We start from the raw sequence: 21,951 nt of genomic DNA, 5'->3' as shown, positions 1-21,951 counted from the left end.
CCACCTCATGCACAAGTTGCAGCTGCACAGATTTTCTGGCACAAACATGTTTGAAGCAGCAGTTGAAGATTTGTTTGTGTGAAAGTGTGAAAGAGAGTCCATTAAGAGTGAAGTGATGTTCACCTTATATCATTTGACAGCCGGCTGTTGATTGGTGCACGTGCAAAAATTGTGAGTGAATTTGTATAAATGAAATGAATACCTTTCTCTCAAATTCAAGTTTGTGAATATGCAATAAAGTTTTTCAGCTGTAGAAAAACATTGTCAGATGTGAAAAAAAATTGTTCTTCTATTCTTCTTCTTCTCTAAATATAATTAGTCATTTAGCATTATGGAACTCTGGCCTTGAAGGTCAATAAAACATGTAGACGCTATGTAGAAGATAAACGTTCATGGAATTATGGTTAAAAACGTATTGAGTGTAGGCCACGTTCATTACCACCAGAGGGAAGCAAAACACTGTTCTCATGAGAAACAAGGACAAGCCACAGGGAAACGAAGAAGAGTGACTTCCGGAATCTACTGACGCACATCCTGGAGTGCTAATGTTAGCTTGAAGCTGGGTCAGTATTAAAACTGTGTTATTAAATGTTATCTGTTCACTGTCACACTGAGTAAATAGCGCGTTACAACGCTAGATATATAACACCCATCATCATTCTAGTGTTTAGTCATTTCAGTTAACGAGCTAAGTTAGAATGGATGTTTACAGCTGGTTTCGCTATCTGCGGTTAGCCAAGTTAGCCTCCTACTAAAATGAAAACATTGAAATCGTCTCATTGAGTTTCGTTTCGCCGTATTATGTCTGTAGGCTTAGCTTTTTCACAGTGGACTTTTCACATTTAGGTTATCGTTACATTTATGTGTGCTTGTTGTTGAAAGAAAATGATTTAAATTAACCATCGGCGGCTTGTTATTGTGACTTAAGTCAATGATAAAACTGCATTGACCACGCAGATGAATTCAAATGTTGATTTATCCGTTTATTACTATACTGTGGGTTCACATGTATTTGTTTATTATAATGTAGATTACGTTGTGAATAAAATATGGCTCTAAGTAACTCTTGTTTTTGTGTTAAATGGGATAATGTTGATTTTATTGACGTATTTGTTGCTTTTAATCCAGAGAAAATCAGTTTGCTTGTGCAGAACAACGACAATGACTACATACCTGCATTTGAGAAGCACAGACAGATTTGTTTTCCTGCATACAACCGTTGTGTCAAACATCATGCTTTTTTGTTGATCAAGAAATCCACCAGCCTTTGCAGTAGTAATTTAAGAAGACAACTGTCACTGATCAGATTCCTGTCTTTGCAGTGGTTGGTCGGACAGTGAGGTGTCAGGCATGTATGCCCCCGGGAAATACAGCTCACGGGGCCCTGCTCTCATCCCTCGGATGAAAACCAAGCACCGCATATACTACATCACTCTCTTCTCTGTGGTGTTGCTTGGATTAATTGCCACTGGGATGTTTCAGTTCTGGCCCCATTCCATTGAATCCACAGCTGACTGGACTCTGGATAAACGCAGTGTCCATGATGCACCTCTGGTTCGCCTTACTGCTTCCAGCCCGATTCCTGAGAGAGGTGACCTCAGCTGTCGCATGCACACTTGTTTTGATGTGTACAGATGTGGCTACAATCCCAAGAATAAAATCAAGGTAACTTATATACTCAAAATGATCCCCTCTAAGCAAATCACTTAAGTGATTTTTGTTGGAATTATGACTCACTGTGGAATTGGTTTCTTTTGTAGGTCTACATTTACCCTCTGCAGCGGTTTGTAGATGATCTGGGGGTTCCCATCAGCAACACTGGACTGTCTCGAGAATACAATGACCTGCTCAGTGCCATCTCAGACAGTGATTTTTACACTGATGACGTCACCAGGGCTTGTCTTTTTATCCCATCTATTGATGTGCTGAATCAGAACTCTCTGCGCATCAGAGAGACTGCTCAGGCTTTTGCTATGTTACCAAGGTAAACCTTTACTTCAGAAACAGTCATGAAAGTATTTAGCCGTTTTGTTGCTGTTTTACTACATTTTCAGTTTCTTTTACTCTCAAATTCGTCTTTTCTTCTTTTTTAAAGGTCATCTCATTACTGATGTTAAAACACAAATGTAGCTTTGTTATACCTCAAACATTTATCCATAGTCACTAAGCAATGGATATTTTGTAGAACATGAAGTTAAAGGAGTTAAATAAAAAAAATGGAGCAAAAAAAAAGTGCCAGTTTTAATTAGATCATTATTTATATAGATATTAAGTACATATTAAGTGATGCAATTGCTAACATTTAACTTCTGTTCGTTTTTGTGGTAATCTGGTGTGTTTTGATAGATGGGACAAAGGAATGAATCACCTGCTCTTCAACATGTTACCTGGAGGACCCCCAGACTACAATACTGCCCTTGATGTACCCAGAGACAGGTAATTTTAAGTTGCATCTCAGAAACACTCATTTATGTCTACGGTGGACATAAACAACATTTTTTAGGTCAGACTGTCCAACGTTAGACAGTGGTTAAGCATGTTGTCAGAATTTCCTATCAACAGCATCCCATATGTCTGACAAATAATTTGGCTGGCGTCTGTCTGTTAATAACTCCCAAATAAGCCAATTTGGATAAATTGTGGCAAGTTGATTGGAGGGGGAGAGAGTCACAGCATGAGATTCAAGTTTTTGCCTGATATAAATATGTTCATCATTGAAACCTTTTTGTATAATCTAATCTTGGCTATAACTCTCGGACTCTGGTTGGGAATAGATGTAACAAAATATTTTAAGCTCAATCCATAACAGGCACCACGAATACTAAAAATATGTACCTCCAAACATAGTCATCAAATTATCGCGGAATCAGTTGTTTCCTTTGGGATATTAATTTCCAGACACACAGATTGGTCATGTGAGAGTTACATTGGGTCGCCAAATATATTTGCAGAATTTTTCCCTGCCTTTAATATCTGCAGTGCATCTGTCTGAGCCACATGAGGAATCATGTTCAATTTTCCATTGCAGTCATAGTTTCTGCCATCATTATACACTACTCAATAGCCAGCAACAAGAAATGGATACTTTACTCATTATCACTTAAATTAGTCAATTTATCACCTGTGAGGTAAGCTAGCATGAGGATGGACGTGAACTGACCCCTCTGTCTGTGAAACACAGAAGCCCAGTTTAAGAACAAACGTCACCTGTGAGGCAACATACATATGAGAAGTTTTGATTTTACAAAAATCAAGACAAAACACAGAAAATACTTAATACTTAGGACAATTAACTTCCAAAAGCAAAAGTATTTTGCTGTTTGTGGCTTTAGTTACTGATGCTCCTCAGCGTTCATAATATAAATACGCACACATGTGCTAAGTTAAAACACTTTTCTTGAACATTTTAATATTGTAACACATTGTATTGCAGTGCAGTTGTGGCGTCTTTCTGAATTCCAGGAGAGCTATACAGAATTCCACAGTACATTGTAGTACATCGCCTCATCCTCATGTAGCATTCACCACCACGTCACTCTTCAAGTTTTGAGAAAGATAATTTGATTCAGATAAAAGGGATATTTACAATCAATTGGGATATAAATTTTGCAGGAAGCCTGGAGGATATGTTAAAAAATCTGGTTGTATTTACTAGTAAAGAACCCATAAGTCTCAAGATGTCCTGTAGTCGAGAGTGATGGTTGAGTATGGAAGACGGCTGCTTTATGAGCATGCAGCCTTGAGACAATGAACCCTATCTTTAGCTATAAGGAATTTTCTGGGCTCATCCAGCTGGAGTGCATTTGGGATGCAGCCTCATCAGAACCAGGTGTGTGACTGACGGTGTGTTTCCATTTTATGTCCTTGTTTTAGAATAAAAAGGATTACAATATACATCTAGTGGACTAATCAGAGATAAATTAATAAACCGAGTTTGTTGCCACTTGCTCACAGGAAACGAAAGAACCAATTAAAACCTTTTTGTTACATTTCAATGTATGTTGCTGCTGCTCATGTCTGTTGGAGTCCCTGTTGTGTTGAGCCATTATTACGATCAGGTACATTTGTTTCAGAGTGGTGCTGGCTGGAGGTGGCTTTTCTACATGGACTTACAGACAAGGTTATGATGTCAGCATCCCAGTTTACAGCCCGCTGTCGGCAGATGTTGAGCTGCCTGAGAGACAGCCTGGGTGAGCACATCTCACACATTAACTATTTTTATGCTTTTGTTTTCAGTTTCGCATCATGACTAAGTTTTTCCTCCACAGCCAGGAACTCTTAGAGAAACATTTGACATTGGTCTTATTGTGATTTAACAACACTTCCTGATTCGTCTAAGTATGTCTTGAAAACAATTTTCTTATCTCTTCTCTCAGGCCACGGCGCTACTTTATTCTGTCTTCTCAAACTGCCATCCACCGAGAATACCGTGCTGAGCTGGAGCGTTTGAAGGAAGAAAATGGAGAAGCATTGCTCCTCCTGGACAAATGCAGCAACCTCTCCCAGGGTGCTGCCTCTGCAAGGAAACGCTGCTACAAGGGGCAGGTGTACGACTACCCACAGATCCTGCAGGTAGGAAGAAGAAGAGCATCAAGATGTATTATTTTTTTAAATAAATTCCTTTTCTGAAATTCCTTTTCCTATGCCATGTACACGTCTGAGCACCTTGCACACATGTTTAAGACTTCAACAATGATGAGAACTCCTATTCCTGAACCCTTATTTCACCAGTGAAATTGACAACATCCTCTGTGTCAGCAGGGAGTTAGTTTCTAAAATGCATGAATGTTTGTAGCAGTCCATTTTACCACCAATGTGTCTCTACAGGAGTCTTCGTTCTGTGTCGTTCTGCGAGGAGCGCGTTTGGGTCAGGCTGCCCTCAGTGATGTACTGCAGGCTGGCTGTGTCCCTGTCATTCTTGCCGACTCCTACATCCTGCCATTCTCTGAAGTGCTTGACTGGAAGAGGTCTGCCTAACTTTTGTAACAAATCCAAAAGTAGTTTGACAGTCTGCCATTTTTAGTTCACTAATTTAAAGTTTCTGTCTCTGCACAGGGCATCAGTGGTTATTCCAGAGGAAAAGCTATCAGAAATGTACACCATCCTCAAGAGTATTCCTCACAGACAAGTGGAAGAGATGCAGAGACAGGTAACAGACACAATGTTCCCTCAGCAAGAATTATTTAAGGTTCTTACATTTAGTTTCAGTTAAATGAAACCTAGTCAGACCTGGTACAGTATTTTTCTGTTTGTTTTGGACATCACTTTCTGTTACAAAACATCTGAGCAAGTGTACATGTGTGTTTTCAAATATGTTTAAACACTGACAGTCAATCAGCTGGATACTAGAACATATGGATATGCCATTTGTTTGTTTTTTGTCTCAGTTGTAGCCCTGGTACAGTATTAACAACTGTCTTGAGTGGGGTTGTATGAATTCCCATAATTCCCATGGAAAGTTTCCAAAATTCCACAAGTGGACAGCTCTAAGTTAAAGTCTGATCCTTAATGCTTCTTTAGATTTAATCAGGTGGTGCCATGTGGAGCCACATTCTTTAGCATGTGACAGATGTTTTCGAGACCACTTACCTAACTCCTAGTAAGTAGTTAAACACTTCTCAGTGCCCATGTATTGATTCATTTGTATCCAAAAATGAACACAGATGGCAACTGGATTTCTTATTCATTTTTTATGATTAAAATTACAGCTGAAACGATTAATTGATGAATCGATTATTCATCGATTACTAAATGAATCGACAACTATTTTGATTATCGAATAATTGGTTTGAAGCATTTTTCATGATTAAAACAAGATTTCCGATTGTTAAAGCTTCTTAAATGTGAATATTTTCTTAATTTCTCTGCTCTGGATAACAACAAAATCATTATAAGTCAATCATTTTGGTTTGTGGACAAAACAAGACATTTGAGAACATCATCATTTCCAGGTTTGACGAACACCTATCAACATTTTTTAGTTTTCAGATATTTTGAACACCAAACTATGAATCGATTAATCGAGAAAATAATCGACAGATTAATCGATTATGAAAATAATCATTAGTTGCAGCTCCAATTAAAATTTTATTTCATGTTACAGCAGCGTAAGTAGTGCTTTGATTCACTCAGCTCTTCCAAACCCCCCTTTCCCACCTTCTCTCTTTCGGTCACTATTGTAGAGCTGCATTATTATTTTCATAATCGATTAATCTATCGATTACTATCTCGATTAATCGTTTGGTCCATAAAATATCAGAAAACCTAAAAAAATGTTGATCGGTGTTCGTCAAACCTGGAAATGATGGTGTTCTCAAATGTCTTGTTTTGTCCACAAACCAAAGAAATGAAGAAAATACTCACATTTAACAAGCTTAAACAATCGGCAATCTTGTTTTAATCATGAAAAAAGCTTCAAACCAATGAATCGATTATCAAAATAGTTGTTGATTAATTTAGCAATGGATTAAGTGTTTCAGCTCTACACTATACACAGACGCTTAGACACAACCACATTAACAGCAGACACATCTGTATAGTCAGAATGCTTAAAAACATAAACATTTTTTTCTTGTGTAAAGAAATGACGTCCGTGTGTATGCGTACGTCAGGGCATGTGATGTTCGATCACAACTGTTCACATGGAGAAGCATCCAGCGCTCGTGTTAATGCCAGCTGTGAACTTGCGTACTTAATGCTGGCTGTCCACTTGTAATGGGATCTCTCAGGATGGCTTTTATAACCAGTTGAGATTGAAACAGTGGTCAGAGGTGATGTCATCTACCAACTCAAAGCCAAAATCAATTTAAAGTGCTGTGCGGCGGACTTTAAATTTAGATGTCATTTCTCACTCTTGTCATTTTGAATTCCCTTCGTTGCTCCGTCTAGAATTTAAAAAGCTTTTAGAAGCCTCCGTTGTGTTGATATTTGCTTGAGTGACATTCACAGAAGACGTCTCGTACTCCCTTTCCATTTGGTTCTTACTTTGAGTCACAATAAACACAAGTCAAGTCATCTCTGACACAAGTCCACCAGCTCAGCTGCTCTTCATTCTCTTGAATCAACTCAAGTCCATTTTCCAATTACGTTGGCCAAACAGAGATTTCAGGCCATGGGCACAGAGTCGGACCCGGGGGTTCGATTTCACGAGACAAGCTGAGAAACACAGCCTTCTCTAGGGATGGTGGCGATGGATGCTGCTGTGTATAGCTCACAGCTAAGTTGTTATCATAAATCTGATTTTTTTTTTTTGTTTCGCACTGGTCACGGTACTCCCTCTCCCTGACCACATGCTATTTACCCTGGGCTTTTCTCTTTGCCACCAGGACAGGGGCAGAAATATCTAAACACTGTTGAGAATCCCGCCTTCCCAGTATTTTCCATGCTTTTCATGCAGCGGTGTTTATGCTACTAAATTGTCTCTGAGCAAACAGGAACCACTCGGATCAAAAAAGTTCTTTGTTGCCTTCAACAAAAAAATTGTGATAAAGTAAATTTAGGAGGTTCATTTTAATCATATGGAGAAATTACATTGTTATAGTGTCACAGAAATCTTCTTTCCACCAAGAAACCAAAGTCTTACCCTTACTTTGTAAACAGTTTCTGTTGAAACTCATGAAGAACTTTATGTGATACAGGGTTAGAAAATGGAAATCCCTTAAGAAAAAATTATCTTAATCTGAATCGTCGTTAGATATTTTAGCCAGTATATTTTCTTCTCTTCAGCGGCCATTGTCTGCTGTAAAAGCTGCTATTTAAACATTGATTTCCCTTTTTTGGGATGATGTAGTTCATCGGTTTGACCAGCAGATGGCTCAGCAGATTTTGCTTTCAGTCTGTCTGACTTATGTGCTTACATATGTACAAAGGAAGTAATAGACATTGTATACTTCACTCACTTTAAGGGTCAGAAGTGAAAGAGGATATCAGCAAAAAAAAACATCTGCTCTGAAAATAATTAATTGGCAAAGATTGATAGTTTGGAGGACTGGGTTTTCAGCTTAGTATTGGTCATTATTCATCAGTTCATTCCATGGAAAATCAAGTGGTTTTTTTTCCTCCCTCAAAATACCGGTTGTTTTATTTGTTGTTACCATGGCGCGATGAGCAGCACTTTTTATGCTGCAGGGACGGGACATTAAAATAACTGCAGGAGCAAATCCTATTAGAGATCAGCTGAAGTTTTGACAGGTCACTACAGCTCACTTTGCTCCGGTAGACGACGTGTTTCAGGCAGAAGAGCTGAATTTAAAATGTGAGATGACGTTATTGCATCCATTTAGGTCACAGTTTAAAAGGCCACGTACTAAATGGCTGTAAAATGTCGACCGTGCTTAAGAGAGACTACTGACCTCATGTTTGTTTATGGACTCCTATGAGCCTTGATTGGGTCATACCCTTAAAACGGGACTTGTACGTGCAGTGCAGACCTTTATTGGATCAGCACATCAAATAAGTTCAGTTATTAAATTATAATATACATGTCACTAATGGGGATTTATCTCGTAAGTATTGCAATTACATCTTGTAAAAGAGATTTAATTAAAAAGGTGTCCTGGCTGTGGCTGAGTCACAGTAGCTGTAGCTTATATGCTATCTGCTTTACTTCAGTCTGATTTTTACATGTTTCCCTCATGCACAACTGAACAGATAGTCAGGATGATGCCTTGCTTTTTAGTCAGTCAAATACATAATATGTAATTATCCGTATCTTACAATGAACCTCTGCAAATTCGATCTCTTTGATCAATCAACTGTGATCCGTCAGATTTATGTCCTCCATTACTTTCACAAATCCAGGAGCTATGTGACCTTCAAAGCCGAAAGCACAAGATTTGGACTTTTATAATGATATTTAAAGTGAATTTGTTGAACACACGTCTACATTTATTACAGCGGCAGCCTGTGATACAGAAAACCATGTGGCTCATTTGCACAAACACAGTGTAATCTCATATATGTGTGTGTAGTGGTCCTCAGTCGTGGTGCCCTCGACTCAAAATCCTGCTACTTTGTCTTTCAGACTTTCTAATAAGGTCTGCTATTTACACCTGCGACACTGCGCGCGCGCGTGTGTTTTGATCAAAAGTAAAAGAGCTAATAAATCTTGAGCAAAACAATATTCCCAGTGAGCAGCTCATATGATTGAAACAGACTCGGTCTCACTGCTGGTTTTGATTATGTCGAAAACGCTAATGATTGCCTGGTTTTGTCCACAGCTTCCTGGCTGCCAGTTCGCGTCTATAAGTCGAAATCTCTCTTGACAACTTGCACAGAGTTAAACGAAGTCATGTAACATAAACTGCCCCTGAAAATCTCTTTGACCTTTTATTTTACTTATTTTCAACAGAGTGGGAGCTCTCTGAAGTAACTGGGGAAGAAAAATTGTTTTTAAGCAGTCGTTGCCTCAGATATTTGACTTGGAGAAGAAGAATTTGTTTTTGCCCTGGCTCTTTTGTTATTGCTTGCTTTGTGTGTCAATATTTGCATCAGTTATAGTTTACATCATGCATACTTTGCTATGTTGGTCACCTTCAAGACTGAATAGTATCATTTGCTATATTCTTAAAGAGGAACAAAGAGTAGACTCTAGGCTAAGGCTACATATTGCAATTGGAAGATGTTTTAAGGGGCTCTCTTCCTCCTCTGCAACGCTGTCTCTTCTTCACTACTCATAAAAATTCCTGCAGGCGCTGGGAGCGGGTGGAGGGTGGTGGGACAGGCCCCCGGGCCAGCACAGTTTGCTTTCAGCCTCCTCCCAGTCGGAATAGAAACTTTCATCACTGGCTGATTTATGGGCCGTTGGGATTCCCCCTGGAGATTAGAAAGTCTTTTTGGATTCTTCTCATCCCCTCTGTTTATGTGTTGTTGTACATCTCCAGTGCTTCGCCTCATACGCAGACACTGGTAATTTAGGCAATCGTCATATGTTTTTCACATGTCACCATGAGTCTCCTTGTGAAACGCAGTACTCAACACATAGTGGGGTATTCCAATATAAGATATATACATATACCTCTCTCTTCAGACATGGGACTGTGGGTCTATGAGTTGATGGTAAGGTGGCGTCAGGTCAGTGTAGCGTGGTGCCTCTTGGCAGGAGTGAGTGTTGTTTAAAGCTTCATTAACTCTTATAGGGTTCTTTCACCTCTGAACTGTCCCTTGAAGTATATGACCTACAGGAGGAGGCTAGACACATACGAATCATGGTCATTCACACCAGCCCAAGTAAATCAGTCACTTTTAGATTAACTTAAAAAATAAAATTAACTCAACATTATTCTAGGCGTACAGAAGATCAACTTAATGTTTAATATTACAAATTCAGTACACACACACACAGTCATCTCATGCATGCTTTTAGTCTTTTGCTGGAAAAAAAAGAAACTTTAAGAATGAGGTGGCAGGTGGAGTTTGATAACAAATATGAATTGTGATAACATTACGATGAGGGTTTGGAGTTCTACTTTGCACATCCAAGATCTGTTGAAATAAAAATGGGCGCAGCCAGACGACATTTCACAGGGCTTCAGAAGCAGAGTTGTTGAAGAACAAGAGTCTGCAGAGGGCTGCAAAAATAAAGTGGGGGGGGTGATTTTACAGTTATGACTTCACACTGGTTTTATCCTCTGTCATGTGAAGGCCAGACTCCATACGATAAATGAAAAAACTGTTATATAAGCAGCAACAACAAAAGGTGTGTTGTCTGTTAACTGACCAATGTTTGTTTTTTTCTTTCACCTGTATGATGAATGTTATATAATGACAAGATTGTCATTTTGGTTACACATGTAAGTCGTTTTATTTTTGACTACAGCCAGAATCATATTTTGCACCTCTGTCCTCTCAACGTTTATAAAATTACAATCCCTGGAACCTTTGTTTGCACATTTTAAGTGATTGTGTTCCTTTTGTTTACAGGCACACTGGTTCTGGGAGGCCTACTTCAGCTCTATGAAGGCTATCGGCTTGACTACACTCCAGATCATCAATGACCGCATCTACCCGTATGCTGCACGCACCTATGAGCAGTGGAACAATCCACCTGTGGTGGTATGTAACCGTGTAGATTTAGACATTTTGGAAGTATTTTTGTTACATATAGTCTTTGAGGAAGATTGTTGTATTATGATTGTCTTGCTGGCTCTTATATTTCACTATGCTCTATTGCACTGAACCAGTCACTCGTATTCCTAGAAGTATGTTTATTGGAGACATCTGAATGAAAACCATGCAGAATGAAGCTCCGACCATACCGATGCTCACAGTGCCACTTAAGCTTGTAAATCGAGGGCCTTTGTGGTAGAGTGACAGTAGATGAAGCACCACACATGCAGCGCTTCAGATTTTGGTATAAACCCAGCAAGCTCTGAGGCAGCTAGTGTCAGCACTTCTGCTCCAAGAAGATGCCTCCACTGTGGTGAAAAATAAGTTCCTGCATGTCTGAGTCACTGTGTTCGTAGAGAGTCTGCTGGATGTGAAGAATGATGTGTGTATGAGTGTGTGTGTGTGTGTGTGTGTGTGTGTGTGTGTGTGTGTGTGTGTGTGTGTGTGTGTGTGTGTGTGTGTTTGTGTGTGTGTTCCGCATCCCTGTGGTTGTGGGAGTTTGTGGCTGCAGACAGCTTGGCTGTGCGACCATCTCTCAGGAGTTGTTAATCAGCCTGGTCTGATCTAAAGTGTCGTCTATGCTCAGCCTATGGGTTAGAGGCATGTGCCTGTGTGAGAGTGTGTAGCTGTATAATGGGGTTTTCGCCCGAGTCAAATGTCTTGTCTTCAAGTGTCTCAGACGGGGTAGATGCGCTGAAATGCTGGGATTATAAAGGGTGCAGGTACAATTCAGTTCTGCTAAAATTCTATACAGTAATTCAGGATTGAAAGGTTTATGGTCACGCAGCTGCTCTGTCTTCACCATGGTTCCCTGTTTTCCTTTGAGCAGGTAGCCTGTTAATCAGCAGTTACACTTGACATTGCTCACTTATGTCTTAGGTGTCCAACCTCCAGTTCAATCTATCAGTATCACTCAGGTCTTAAGTTCTGTCCAGACCTAGAGGAGGTTAATTGTGTTGGGCTACAGACCTTTGGCCGTTCCTCCCTACAATGCCAGATGAAGTGTTTTCTCAATGGCTTCAGTAAATGGATGGTGAGAAGAACTTGCACAGAGCACTAAATAAATCAAGCAGACATGTTCCCCCTCTCCTCTCGTAGTTCTTTATGCTGGTAATTGAAAGCACATTTCCTCAGATTGCTGGTGCCTTTAGAGGGGGTTTCAGAATAAAGGACAAGCTGCTTTCTGTTTCGGATTTGCTGGTAGTGGGCATACTTGTAAGGTTTATATACATTACAAGAATGTAAGCTTTGAAACGTTCAAATTCACGTGAGTTTAAAACTAGGGCATTTGTTGTCTTATTTGATCACTATCTATTTTAAAAGTCGTCAGTTTCCACAACTTTTTTGCTGGTTTTAACCTCACTTAACAACAAGGAAACTGTTTGCGTATCTGAAGTTAAAGTCCTTCACAAGAATGAGCTGTTTTCAGGCTTGACAAAGCCGAGCATAGTCACAGTTTGTAGATAAATTCATCACACACTTGTTTCTTTATTACAAAGCCTGCAGCTTTTCAATAATTTTGCTGCCAGTGCCAAAACTATGAGTCATTAGTCATTTATTCAAATATGTGACGGGCCATACTCACTTGCACCAATAAATAGAACACTTCTGATTTAGCTTCATATTTGTCCCCATATTATATACAATCATTAATTAATTCCTCTTTTACTGCTTTATCCTCCACATGAGGGACATTGGGGGGGCGTTGTGCCAATGGGCTGACATAGCGTGAAAGGCGGAGTACAAATTCTTTACACTTTAATTTCAGATACATGTTCGTGCTCCAAGTGTTATGCTAGATTTGTTTCCAATAAGAAATTGAAGTTGTGTACCAATATTCATGAGGCTTGAGCAAATGGCTAGTGAGTTATGACCAATATTCATTCACAACCAGAACATACGCGCATGTAGACCGATAGCCGGGCAAAGTGAGTGCGTTTTCTTTGTTCATTGTTGTCTTGTCTTCTCCTTCAGCAATTCTTGATGCAGCGAGGAGGGCGAATATGGTATTCAAAAGGTTCCGTTTGTTTCACTAAAGTGTGAAACCCCCAGTTGTAGTCTAGCAGACTATTAGGTGTGAATACGGCTTAAGTAGAAATGTCTATTTAACTACACCAGGTTGCATGCCAAATTTGGTGTTTATACATATTAAATTAATTTGTATCAACCTTTATTATGTCTATCAGAAAAATAGATACATTGAAAGACAAGATATCAGTTTTCACATGTGCTGTTAAGTTTCAACATTAGTAAAAATGTATTTCCCAGGAAATGTTTCAACAGTTTCTCATTTTGACTTCTTCATTTAATCTTGCTCTTAATGTAGGCACCGTTCTTCACGTATCTAAGATAAATGAACAACTCAAGCCTTTACACAAACTAATGAAAGTGTTCTTTTCAAGTGTAATCATAATATATAACACAGCTCCTTCAGATCTGTCGGTGACATATTGAGCTGTGGCTTTCTTTCATCTCGTTTACTCGGTACGACAAATGACTGAAGTAGTCTCTGCCTGTTAATCTGGGCTGCATATATGTGTTAGTTTAATTATTTCCTCCTCTCCTTGAGTGACAATGTGACAACAGCTACAAGGAAGTTTCCACTTGCCAGTAAAGTGGATTTTTATTGGTAGATGGATGACGGATGTTCGGGGAAAAGACGGTGCCTGTGTCTCTGTTGACAGACTTGTGTTGATGTGGTGGAAGGAGCCATATAATCACGTTGTGGCCACCTGGATCCAGAGGAGAAATAGAGTTTATATAGACTTCAAGAAGCCCACAGATTTACTGCGTTAGATATGCTCTCTTTGCCCTTCTCACAGTAATAGACACTGTAGCCAGTATGGAACATTTTCGTAGCCTTTGAAGAGTGAACGCTCATGCTCCTGAAATATTTGGGGTGTCTTTTCCTTTCACTCAGAACAAAAACCTTTTGTCAACAAATAGGGGAGGTTATTTGTTTTGGTCTCCTCTGTCTGTGTCACTCTTATCCAGATGACTATAACTTATAGGGTTTAGCATTTACATGTAACTTCGGAAAAACTCTCCCGTGCCTTTTACTTGCTTTAACGGCATCACTTGATCTAAGCTGGATTCGATGGTTCGCCAAGGATTTACTGTCTATTTTAAAAGGAAGCAGAAGCCAAGAACAATAGACATCCACAATTCAATAGCTGGCAAACCCTCGTGTTTTTTATCCTTGGATTTCACCTGAATCGCAGAATTGCTTCACTCATTATAATAACAAGCAGATACGTTTAGCTAACTTGTCTTATTTGCAGACTCTCACTTCATCTTATTTGCCCTTTAGTAGTTGTTCTCCCTCTGTAGAGTTTACTTGGCATTCTGCATTCTGCCTCTATTAGCCCCACAGGGACTTTGTTGGATGATTCCTGTTCCATAATAATAATAATAAAAAAAAAGAAAAAGCATCATCTGGAAATGACTGCAGGTGACCTCATTGTCCAATGAAGCATTATTATAGTGCAATAAATCATGGAAAACATGACAGACAGGGCTGTTACAGAAGACATGAGCCCAGCTCGCTGCCACTGTACCAGAGATTAATGCAAATGCAGACTCGGTGTGTACAAAGGTACAAAAGCTTTCCACTGAAATAACCTTAACATTTTTTTTATTCCCCCCCACCTTGTTTTCTGCAGAAGTGGTCCAGTGTGAACAGCCCTCTCTTCTTGCCCCTCATCCCACCAAGGGCACCTGGATTCACAGCAGTGGTGCTGACCTACGACCGCGTTGAAAGTCTTTTCCGGGTCATCACAGAAATCTCCAAAGTACCCAGCCTGGCTAAGCTACTGGTGGTTTGGAATAACCAGAACAAAAGTCCTCCTGAGGGTGAGTACAACAGATTATCGTCAAAAATGTTTCATAATTAACTGTAACTGGTCAGATAATACATTGAAATTCTCAAACGTACAAAAAAATAGGCAAAACATTGAAGTGCAGGATAGTTTGTGCTGCTGAGAGGTGTTTTTAATATTTAGGCAACCCGAGATGCAAATGCAGAAATAACACCGTAACCAGTTTATCTTCTATACAATCCATAACCTCAGTTCTTCTGTAACACAATACTGTGTTCAGACCTGATCTCTGTTAAAATGATCACAGATTACAGGTGCAAACTCACCCAAGATGCTTCAAGGACAGATTTGGTACAAACGGGGCCATAGTACCCGTTCTTTGTCCATATGATGATGGTTAGACCAAATGTGAAGCCTCTGATGTACAACAGATGAGTGAAAATAGCACTCAAGCTCCAGAATAAATGCTGTCATGACACAACTGAATGGCCGGGGCCACTGCTTTCTGGCTTTCTCGTTCACAGAAGGTGTGATAGCAGAACAACTTGAATGTTAAGACTTAACTCGGTACCTAAATTGTAATAGTAAGCTTTTAGTAGTCAAATTTAAGTATATTTTATTGCATTGTGTCCTCAATCTTATCTCAGACTGCTGCTGTAACAGTTGGCTAAAATAATGAAGTCATGAGATGACTTTAAAGTGCTTCCTTGTGGCTTGGAGTTGCCCATTCATTAGAGGCTTCAGCGGCGCCTGGCTGGAGCTTTGTGACCTATTAGAATTAACAAGTGTCCATTTACAGGTTGGGTGAATATAAAGGCAAGTTCTTTTTCCTCCTGTTTATGCCAGGCCTTGATCTGTTGTGTTTACAGGCCGCCGTCTTCCTTCTTTTTAAAAAGATGAGAAGAGGTCACGTGTCTGTGACGGTTCAAGTGTAGATATAAACAACTGGACTTGCTTGAAGAGGTTTCACCTCCAAGAGTCTTCAGAACTAAATATTATTTATCATATTGTCCACGCTGCTTTTTGTTATTTTGTGTTCCTGCAAATGTGTGCATTTAAACTCATACTCATAGTTGTGTTAAAGTTTGAAACTTCACGTATTATCTTACATAGTTTGCCCCCACTGCTCTTGTCTCCTTCCAGTCTCAAAAATAAAAAGAAGGACTGACAGCAACATGGTCAGAGTGAAAGATGAACCTCTCGGTGTTGGACACATCAGTTTTACTGACAATAGCTTCTGACAGGACGCCCCAGACGTGGTTAGGAGGACCTGGAGCTCTTCTTAAAGGCTGCCAGGCCCCAGTTAGCCCGTTAATGAGGGGACACACTCTTTTGTGATCTGTCTGGGCTATAGTCCGTGCCATGGATCCTGCCCAAGATCTTTGAAACACTCCCGTGAAGAATGAAGAACCGTAGTGTGGTTAAATTTGCACGTGCTTGAGGTTAGCATTGAGATACGAGTCAGGGAGTGAAGTTAAACTCCCAGATCACTGTTTTCCACTGCCAGGGCACTCTTCAAATATCTCTGTCAGTGGTGAATGACATCATAATTCCTTACCCATCCTCAGACACTGATAGTGGCCACATTTATCATTTTGCTCAATCCCTAAAAATGAATGATTATAGTGTCCCACTCTATGGTATATACTCAATGTATCTGTGTGGGGCTGCAACTAACAATTATATCAATTTGCATATATTTTATGGGAAAATACATGCAATTGCAATACATTAGAAATGTCTGGTTAATAAAATATCAGAATATAGAGAAAAATACTTTAATACCTCCAGCCATGGTGATGTCCAGTGGTTTTTATCAATTGCGTAGACTGTGGTGTTCTGCTATAGACTAAAGCCTGATTTATATTCCATTGCTCTACACTTTTGATAATTATTGCCTTTTGGTCATATTTGTGTCGCTAGTTTACATCATGTCATCCTAATTCAGCATCCGTGCTTCTCTTTCTTCATTTCGATATATGGACACAAATACGTTTTTCAAATTTCAAATAGTACATCGCAAATATTCCAATTAAATTGTTCTATTTTTCATTCTTTCATGTTCTTTTCCATTCGAAAACGCATTGCAGAAATGTCTCAAAGAGTTCATATTTTTAATTTCTCGTCTTTGCGTTAGAGAACATGGTTCTCAAACTGTGGTACGTGTACCACTAGTGCTACATAAGCTTCCTCATGTGGTACTAAATAAATAATAATAATAATTAGAATCTTATTGGAAATGAATCTGCCTTGTGTGGAAAGTCTGTAGATGACTTTGCTCGGCCTATTTATGCCTCTATATTTTAGAGCTGAAACAATTAATCGATTACTAAATTGGTCGACAACTATTTTGATAAATCGATTATTCGGTTTGAAGCTTTTTTCGTGATTAAAACAAGATTTCTGATTGTTTAAGCTTCTTAAATGTGAGTATTTTCTCCCTTTCTTTACACTGGATAACAAAGAAATCATTCAAAGTGAATCATTTTGGTTTGTGAACAAAACAAGACATTTGAGAACATCATGTCCAGGTTTGACGAAACACCAATCAACATGTTTTATGGCTTAATCGAGAAAATAATCGACAGATTAATCGATTATGAAAATAATCCTTAGTTGCAGCTCTTGCTATATTTTAACGTTGCCGATAATTGTGTTACTTCGAGAGCTCAGTATTTTCTCAGGTGGTACCTTTTTACAAAAAAGCTTGAGAACTGCAATTTATTATTTAGTATTTTGATGTGGTAATATGGCATCTTAAATCATCTTAAATTAAACTGAAGTTTGTCAATATATGTCAGAAAAATTACAAGTAGATATTTCACCTTAATCTTAATCGTTGTGGCCTTAAAGATAACTTCTTTCACCTGATTTTAACTATGAAGTCAAAAGAATTTCACATGACTTCTCATAATCGTTTCTGGCATGTTGCACACCGAGAGGTGTAATTTGTGCAGTTGCGTCACGGTAGAGCTGTGCTGTGTTCGTCTCTCACAGACACATTTGCCCATCTGTCACAGTCACAGGCTGACCATCGGCATCACTGGGACAAATCCCACCTCGTCAGTGAGCCATCAAAACACCCATAAAGTTTTTACTGTCCTAGCAGGCAGGAGGGCAGCCAGGCCTCGTCACAGTATCAATTGCAGTTGTGCACGTTTCTACAAGGGACATAAAGGTCCCAGCAGGCGGTCAGACCAATGTCTAACATCTGGACTCTGTACCTGAACCTCAGGTTGTGAAAGAGTCTAAGAGTGAGCTGTGTAATTGTGCCCCAATTATGTGTCTGTTGACTGATGAATCCACTGAATTGTCCCAGCACTTTATCTCACCTTGTCTCCTCCCGGTAGAGTCTCTTTGGCCAAAGGTCGGCGTTCCCCTCAAAGTCGTGCGGACCAAAGAGAACAAGCTGAGTAACCGCTTCTTCCCCTACGACGAAATCGAGACGGAAGCCGTGCTGGCGATCGACGATGACATCATCATGCTGACGTCTGACGAGCTGCAGTTCGGCTACGAGGTGAGAACCGTAGAAACGCTTCACCTTTCCCTCACTTTTTCCGTCATTGGCAGATACTGCAGTGGTCCATTTCAAGCTGATCCCAGAGTTTAAAGTCTCTCAGGGAGATTTCGGTCTCGTTCTGCCTCCTGAATGGGTGTGTGTTTGATGTGTGAGGGATGATGACAGGTCTGGAGCTGATGCTTTCCATGCCCACATACCTGCCTGGCCCCACTTAGTGCGACACACTCACCTGAATCCATTTAGAAGCCATTTAATAAAATTATGCTCAGTTTAAAGATAATTACATGGAATTACAGGCGGGATAAAGTAGCTGTCCGTCTGACTAGATGACGGGGTTCCTCACAGCAGAGGGGGCAAACAAGCTGCTGGTGTCAAACCCTAGATATTCAGGTGACCACAAAGCTTCTGCCAGCAAAAAAATACTTGGACTCTCGTTTACTGACCACCTGAAAATAGACAACCTCGAATCTTACGGTCGGTTTTCTCACCTACTCGCAGGTATGGAGGGAGTTCCCAGACAGGCTGGTGGGTTACCCGGGGCGGCTGCACCTCTGGGACCATGAGATGGGGAAGTGGAAGTACGAGTCGGAGTGGACCAACGAGGTCTCCATGGTCCTAACCGGAGCCGCCTTCTATCACAAGGTGACTTGGAACGTGTCTGACTGAAGCTGATAAATAAAGAGTTTATGTTATACTACGGGATCCTTGGGTTAGTGCGGTTTAGAGCTGAAATTTTAGATGTAAAGGAAGTATCTGTGTGCACATGTGTGTGTGAGAGAGAGAAGGGGGGGAAGGTGGCGTATGTCTGAGCTCAGGTATTTGAATAATGCACATTTTTACACTTCTGATTGCAAATCCTGTGATAAATTAGATTCTTTTTTAATCCCCAGTTATGTTGCATACCCTTTATTTGGGGGTTTGAATTCAGATCATCGTAGAATAGGTCAGTGAATTCCCTTTAGACCTCTGTTCCTGGGTGTATGCAGGGTTGCCAGCATCGAGATTACGGTGATGGATGAGCAGCGTGTCAGAGGAAGAGCAGGGTTATCACACTTTGTCCTGAACGTTCACACACTTAATTAACTTTAAAGCAAACTTGGCAACGCGGCGCCTCCTACGCACTCTCGAGTCGTCCGGTCAAACTGTGGCTGCACATAATAAGCCTTTAAAATATCTGTGACGTCTCGTCATCACTTGTTTGTTTTTTTTTATTTTAATCTGCTTCCTTTTCAGTACTTCAACTATTTGTACACGTACAAGATGCCGGGAGACATCAAGAACTGGGTGGACGCTCACATGAACTGCGAAGACATCGCCATGAATTTCCTGGTGGCTAACATCACAGGCAAAGCCCCCATAAAGGTACACTGATTTTCTCCTTTGAGTTTGCAGGGGGAGGCTGAAGCCTGACAGAGAGGGCCACCACCTCTGGGTCTGATCAGCTCTCACCCTTCTCCCCCTCCCCTCATCTGTGCCCAGGTGCAGGGGCCCGAGCTAAAGCCTGGGCCTTAACCTCCCTTATCTGTGTGTCACTCACTGACACTCCCCCCTCCGAGTGTGTTTTCCTAAGCTCTCCGGTGCTCATGCACACCCTGCCATCAATTCACGAGCCGCACACTTCCCTGCGCCTGCACCCGTGCTCCCACGTCCTCCCATATCTCAAACAGGAAAACACGCCACCACCGCTCCCCCCAAACCCCCCCCCTCACTCATACACACACATACATTGTGTGCATGTGATTTAATCCTGACCTGCTGAAGATTAACAAACACTTATAAAATGATCTTGACACAACTGCTTTGCTCCCGTTCAGGTGACCCCGAGGAAAAAGTTCAAGTGCCCTGAGTGTACTGCCATCGATGGACTGTCCCTGGATCAGACACACATGGTGGAGAGGTATGGTACCTGCTCTTTATTTGGGAAACCCATGGCGACACATGCATGTGTTTAAATGAAGTTTATTGCACACAACTCTTTTCTTTTCGTCTCTAGGTCCGAGTGCATCAACAAGTTTGCGTCGGTGTTCGCCACGATGCCCCTGAAGGTGGTGGAACACCGCGCCGATCCGGTTCTCTACAAAGACGACTTCCCCGAGAAACTCAAGAGCTTCCCCAACATCGGCAGCCTCTGACTATCCAGTAACAGATGTTTGGACCTGGTCACGGCCTCAAAACTCTGAACAGTCGTCACCACGGACGTCTTTTAAATTGACACCCTGACTCAAGTTGTACATGCTCTTGTCACTTCTTTCACTCTTTTGATTTTTAATCGGAGTGTTTGAAGTGCATTGTGTATAAAACGATATAAATGATCAAAAAACAAAACAAAAAAAAAACACACTAACATCATGTGACCTTGTGACCTTTTACTGTTACTATTTTGGAGCTGAACATTTCTCCCACTCTGGATTCAGTGTGTGCATTGTGTGTGTATGTATACACACACAAATATTTATATATATCTATATAAATATATGTATAATTTTGTATTTAGTTTGCTGTCAAAATATGCCATGGATCATATTCTTTTAGCTCTGCTGTGTAAAAAAGACAAAAACCTAACCCAAAAGCGTAGCATTATATTATTGTACATGGTTCAGCTGCATAGCGACGTAGGTCACGTGTGTGATTGTGTTAACACGCGACGGCGGCTAACGGATGACGTATCAGATTGGACTGACAAAGTTAGCCCCCCATAAATCTAATATTTAGAGTGCGTACGTGCTAATTTAAAGAACACGATGCCGGAGCTACTGGAACATCTTGAATTGTAATTTTCTAATGCCAGAGCAAGCCTTTTCTCGTCATATTTATATACGCCGGAGACGCAGTGGTGCTGAGTGAAGCGTCCACCAAGTTCTGTCATGAGTTATGTAGAGTAGGAGTAGCTGTTTGCCATGCATTTAAAGACCTACTATAATGTGAATAATACACAACCACAAAAACCCACATTTCTCTTCACAGATATGTACAGTAAGTGTTTGTTTTTTCCTCCATTTGTGTCTTTGTTTGTGTTCTTTTCATTACTAGTTTTCCAGCTCCAGTGTTCACACTGAGAGCAGCACAGTCTCTGGCCTTGTGATGTTTTTATTTGCCTTTTTTATTATTATTATTATTACTTTGCAAAGGTCAGAAAAAGTTGTTTTAAATGTTTGTTTTCGACTAAATTAATGTATCTAATTGTGTGTGTGTATATATATATATATATATATACCTTTGTAATAATACATGTTAAATAAAGACCACACTACTACATGCCATGGTTTAAATGCAGTGTGTTTTTTTTCCATGTGTGATTTGGGGCGGGATGAAGATGAAGTCAGGCAATTTTCCTTTTCGCTGCTGCCCGTGAGCGTTTACAGCCGACACTCCTCGACGCGGCCGAGCCTCTGCTCCCTCCAGCCAGTCACCTGTTGTTAATCTACGCCGCCTAATCCACCCTGTTCAGTGTCAGCAGTTCAAAAGGGCGCAGTTCGTATTTTTGTCAACTTCAATTAGTGTGATACT

At 40.4% G+C, this 21,951-nt stretch overlaps 1 protein-coding gene across 1 annotated transcript; it reads left to right on the top strand.

The window, feature by feature from the left end:
- Window positions 1-478: 478 nt before the first annotated feature.
- Window positions 479-21,702, top strand: ext2 (exostosin glycosyltransferase 2). Its single transcript, XM_058630103.1, has 15 exons — window positions 479-563; window positions 1,323-1,665; window positions 1,761-1,984; window positions 2,347-2,436; window positions 4,074-4,190; window positions 4,377-4,572; window positions 4,828-4,967; window positions 5,056-5,149; window positions 10,921-11,052; window positions 14,769-14,958; window positions 18,275-18,441; window positions 18,943-19,086; window positions 19,678-19,806; window positions 20,259-20,341; window positions 20,438-21,702. The coding sequence occupies exons 2-15, from the start codon at window positions 1,351-1,353 to the stop codon at window positions 20,574-20,576; spliced, it is 2,160 nt and encodes a 719-aa protein (XP_058486086.1). The 5' UTR covers window positions 479-563; window positions 1,323-1,350; the 3' UTR covers window positions 20,577-21,702.
- Window positions 21,703-21,951: the final 249 nt, after the last annotated feature.

Source organism: Solea solea, chromosome 5 (genome assembly GCF_958295425.1).
Source record: "Solea solea chromosome 5, fSolSol10.1, whole genome shotgun sequence".
Taxonomy (NCBI): Eukaryota; Metazoa; Chordata; class Actinopteri; order Pleuronectiformes; family Soleidae; genus Solea; species Solea solea.
Note: the sequence above shows the minus strand (reverse complement) of the source record. Positions and strands in the feature narration are given on the sequence as shown.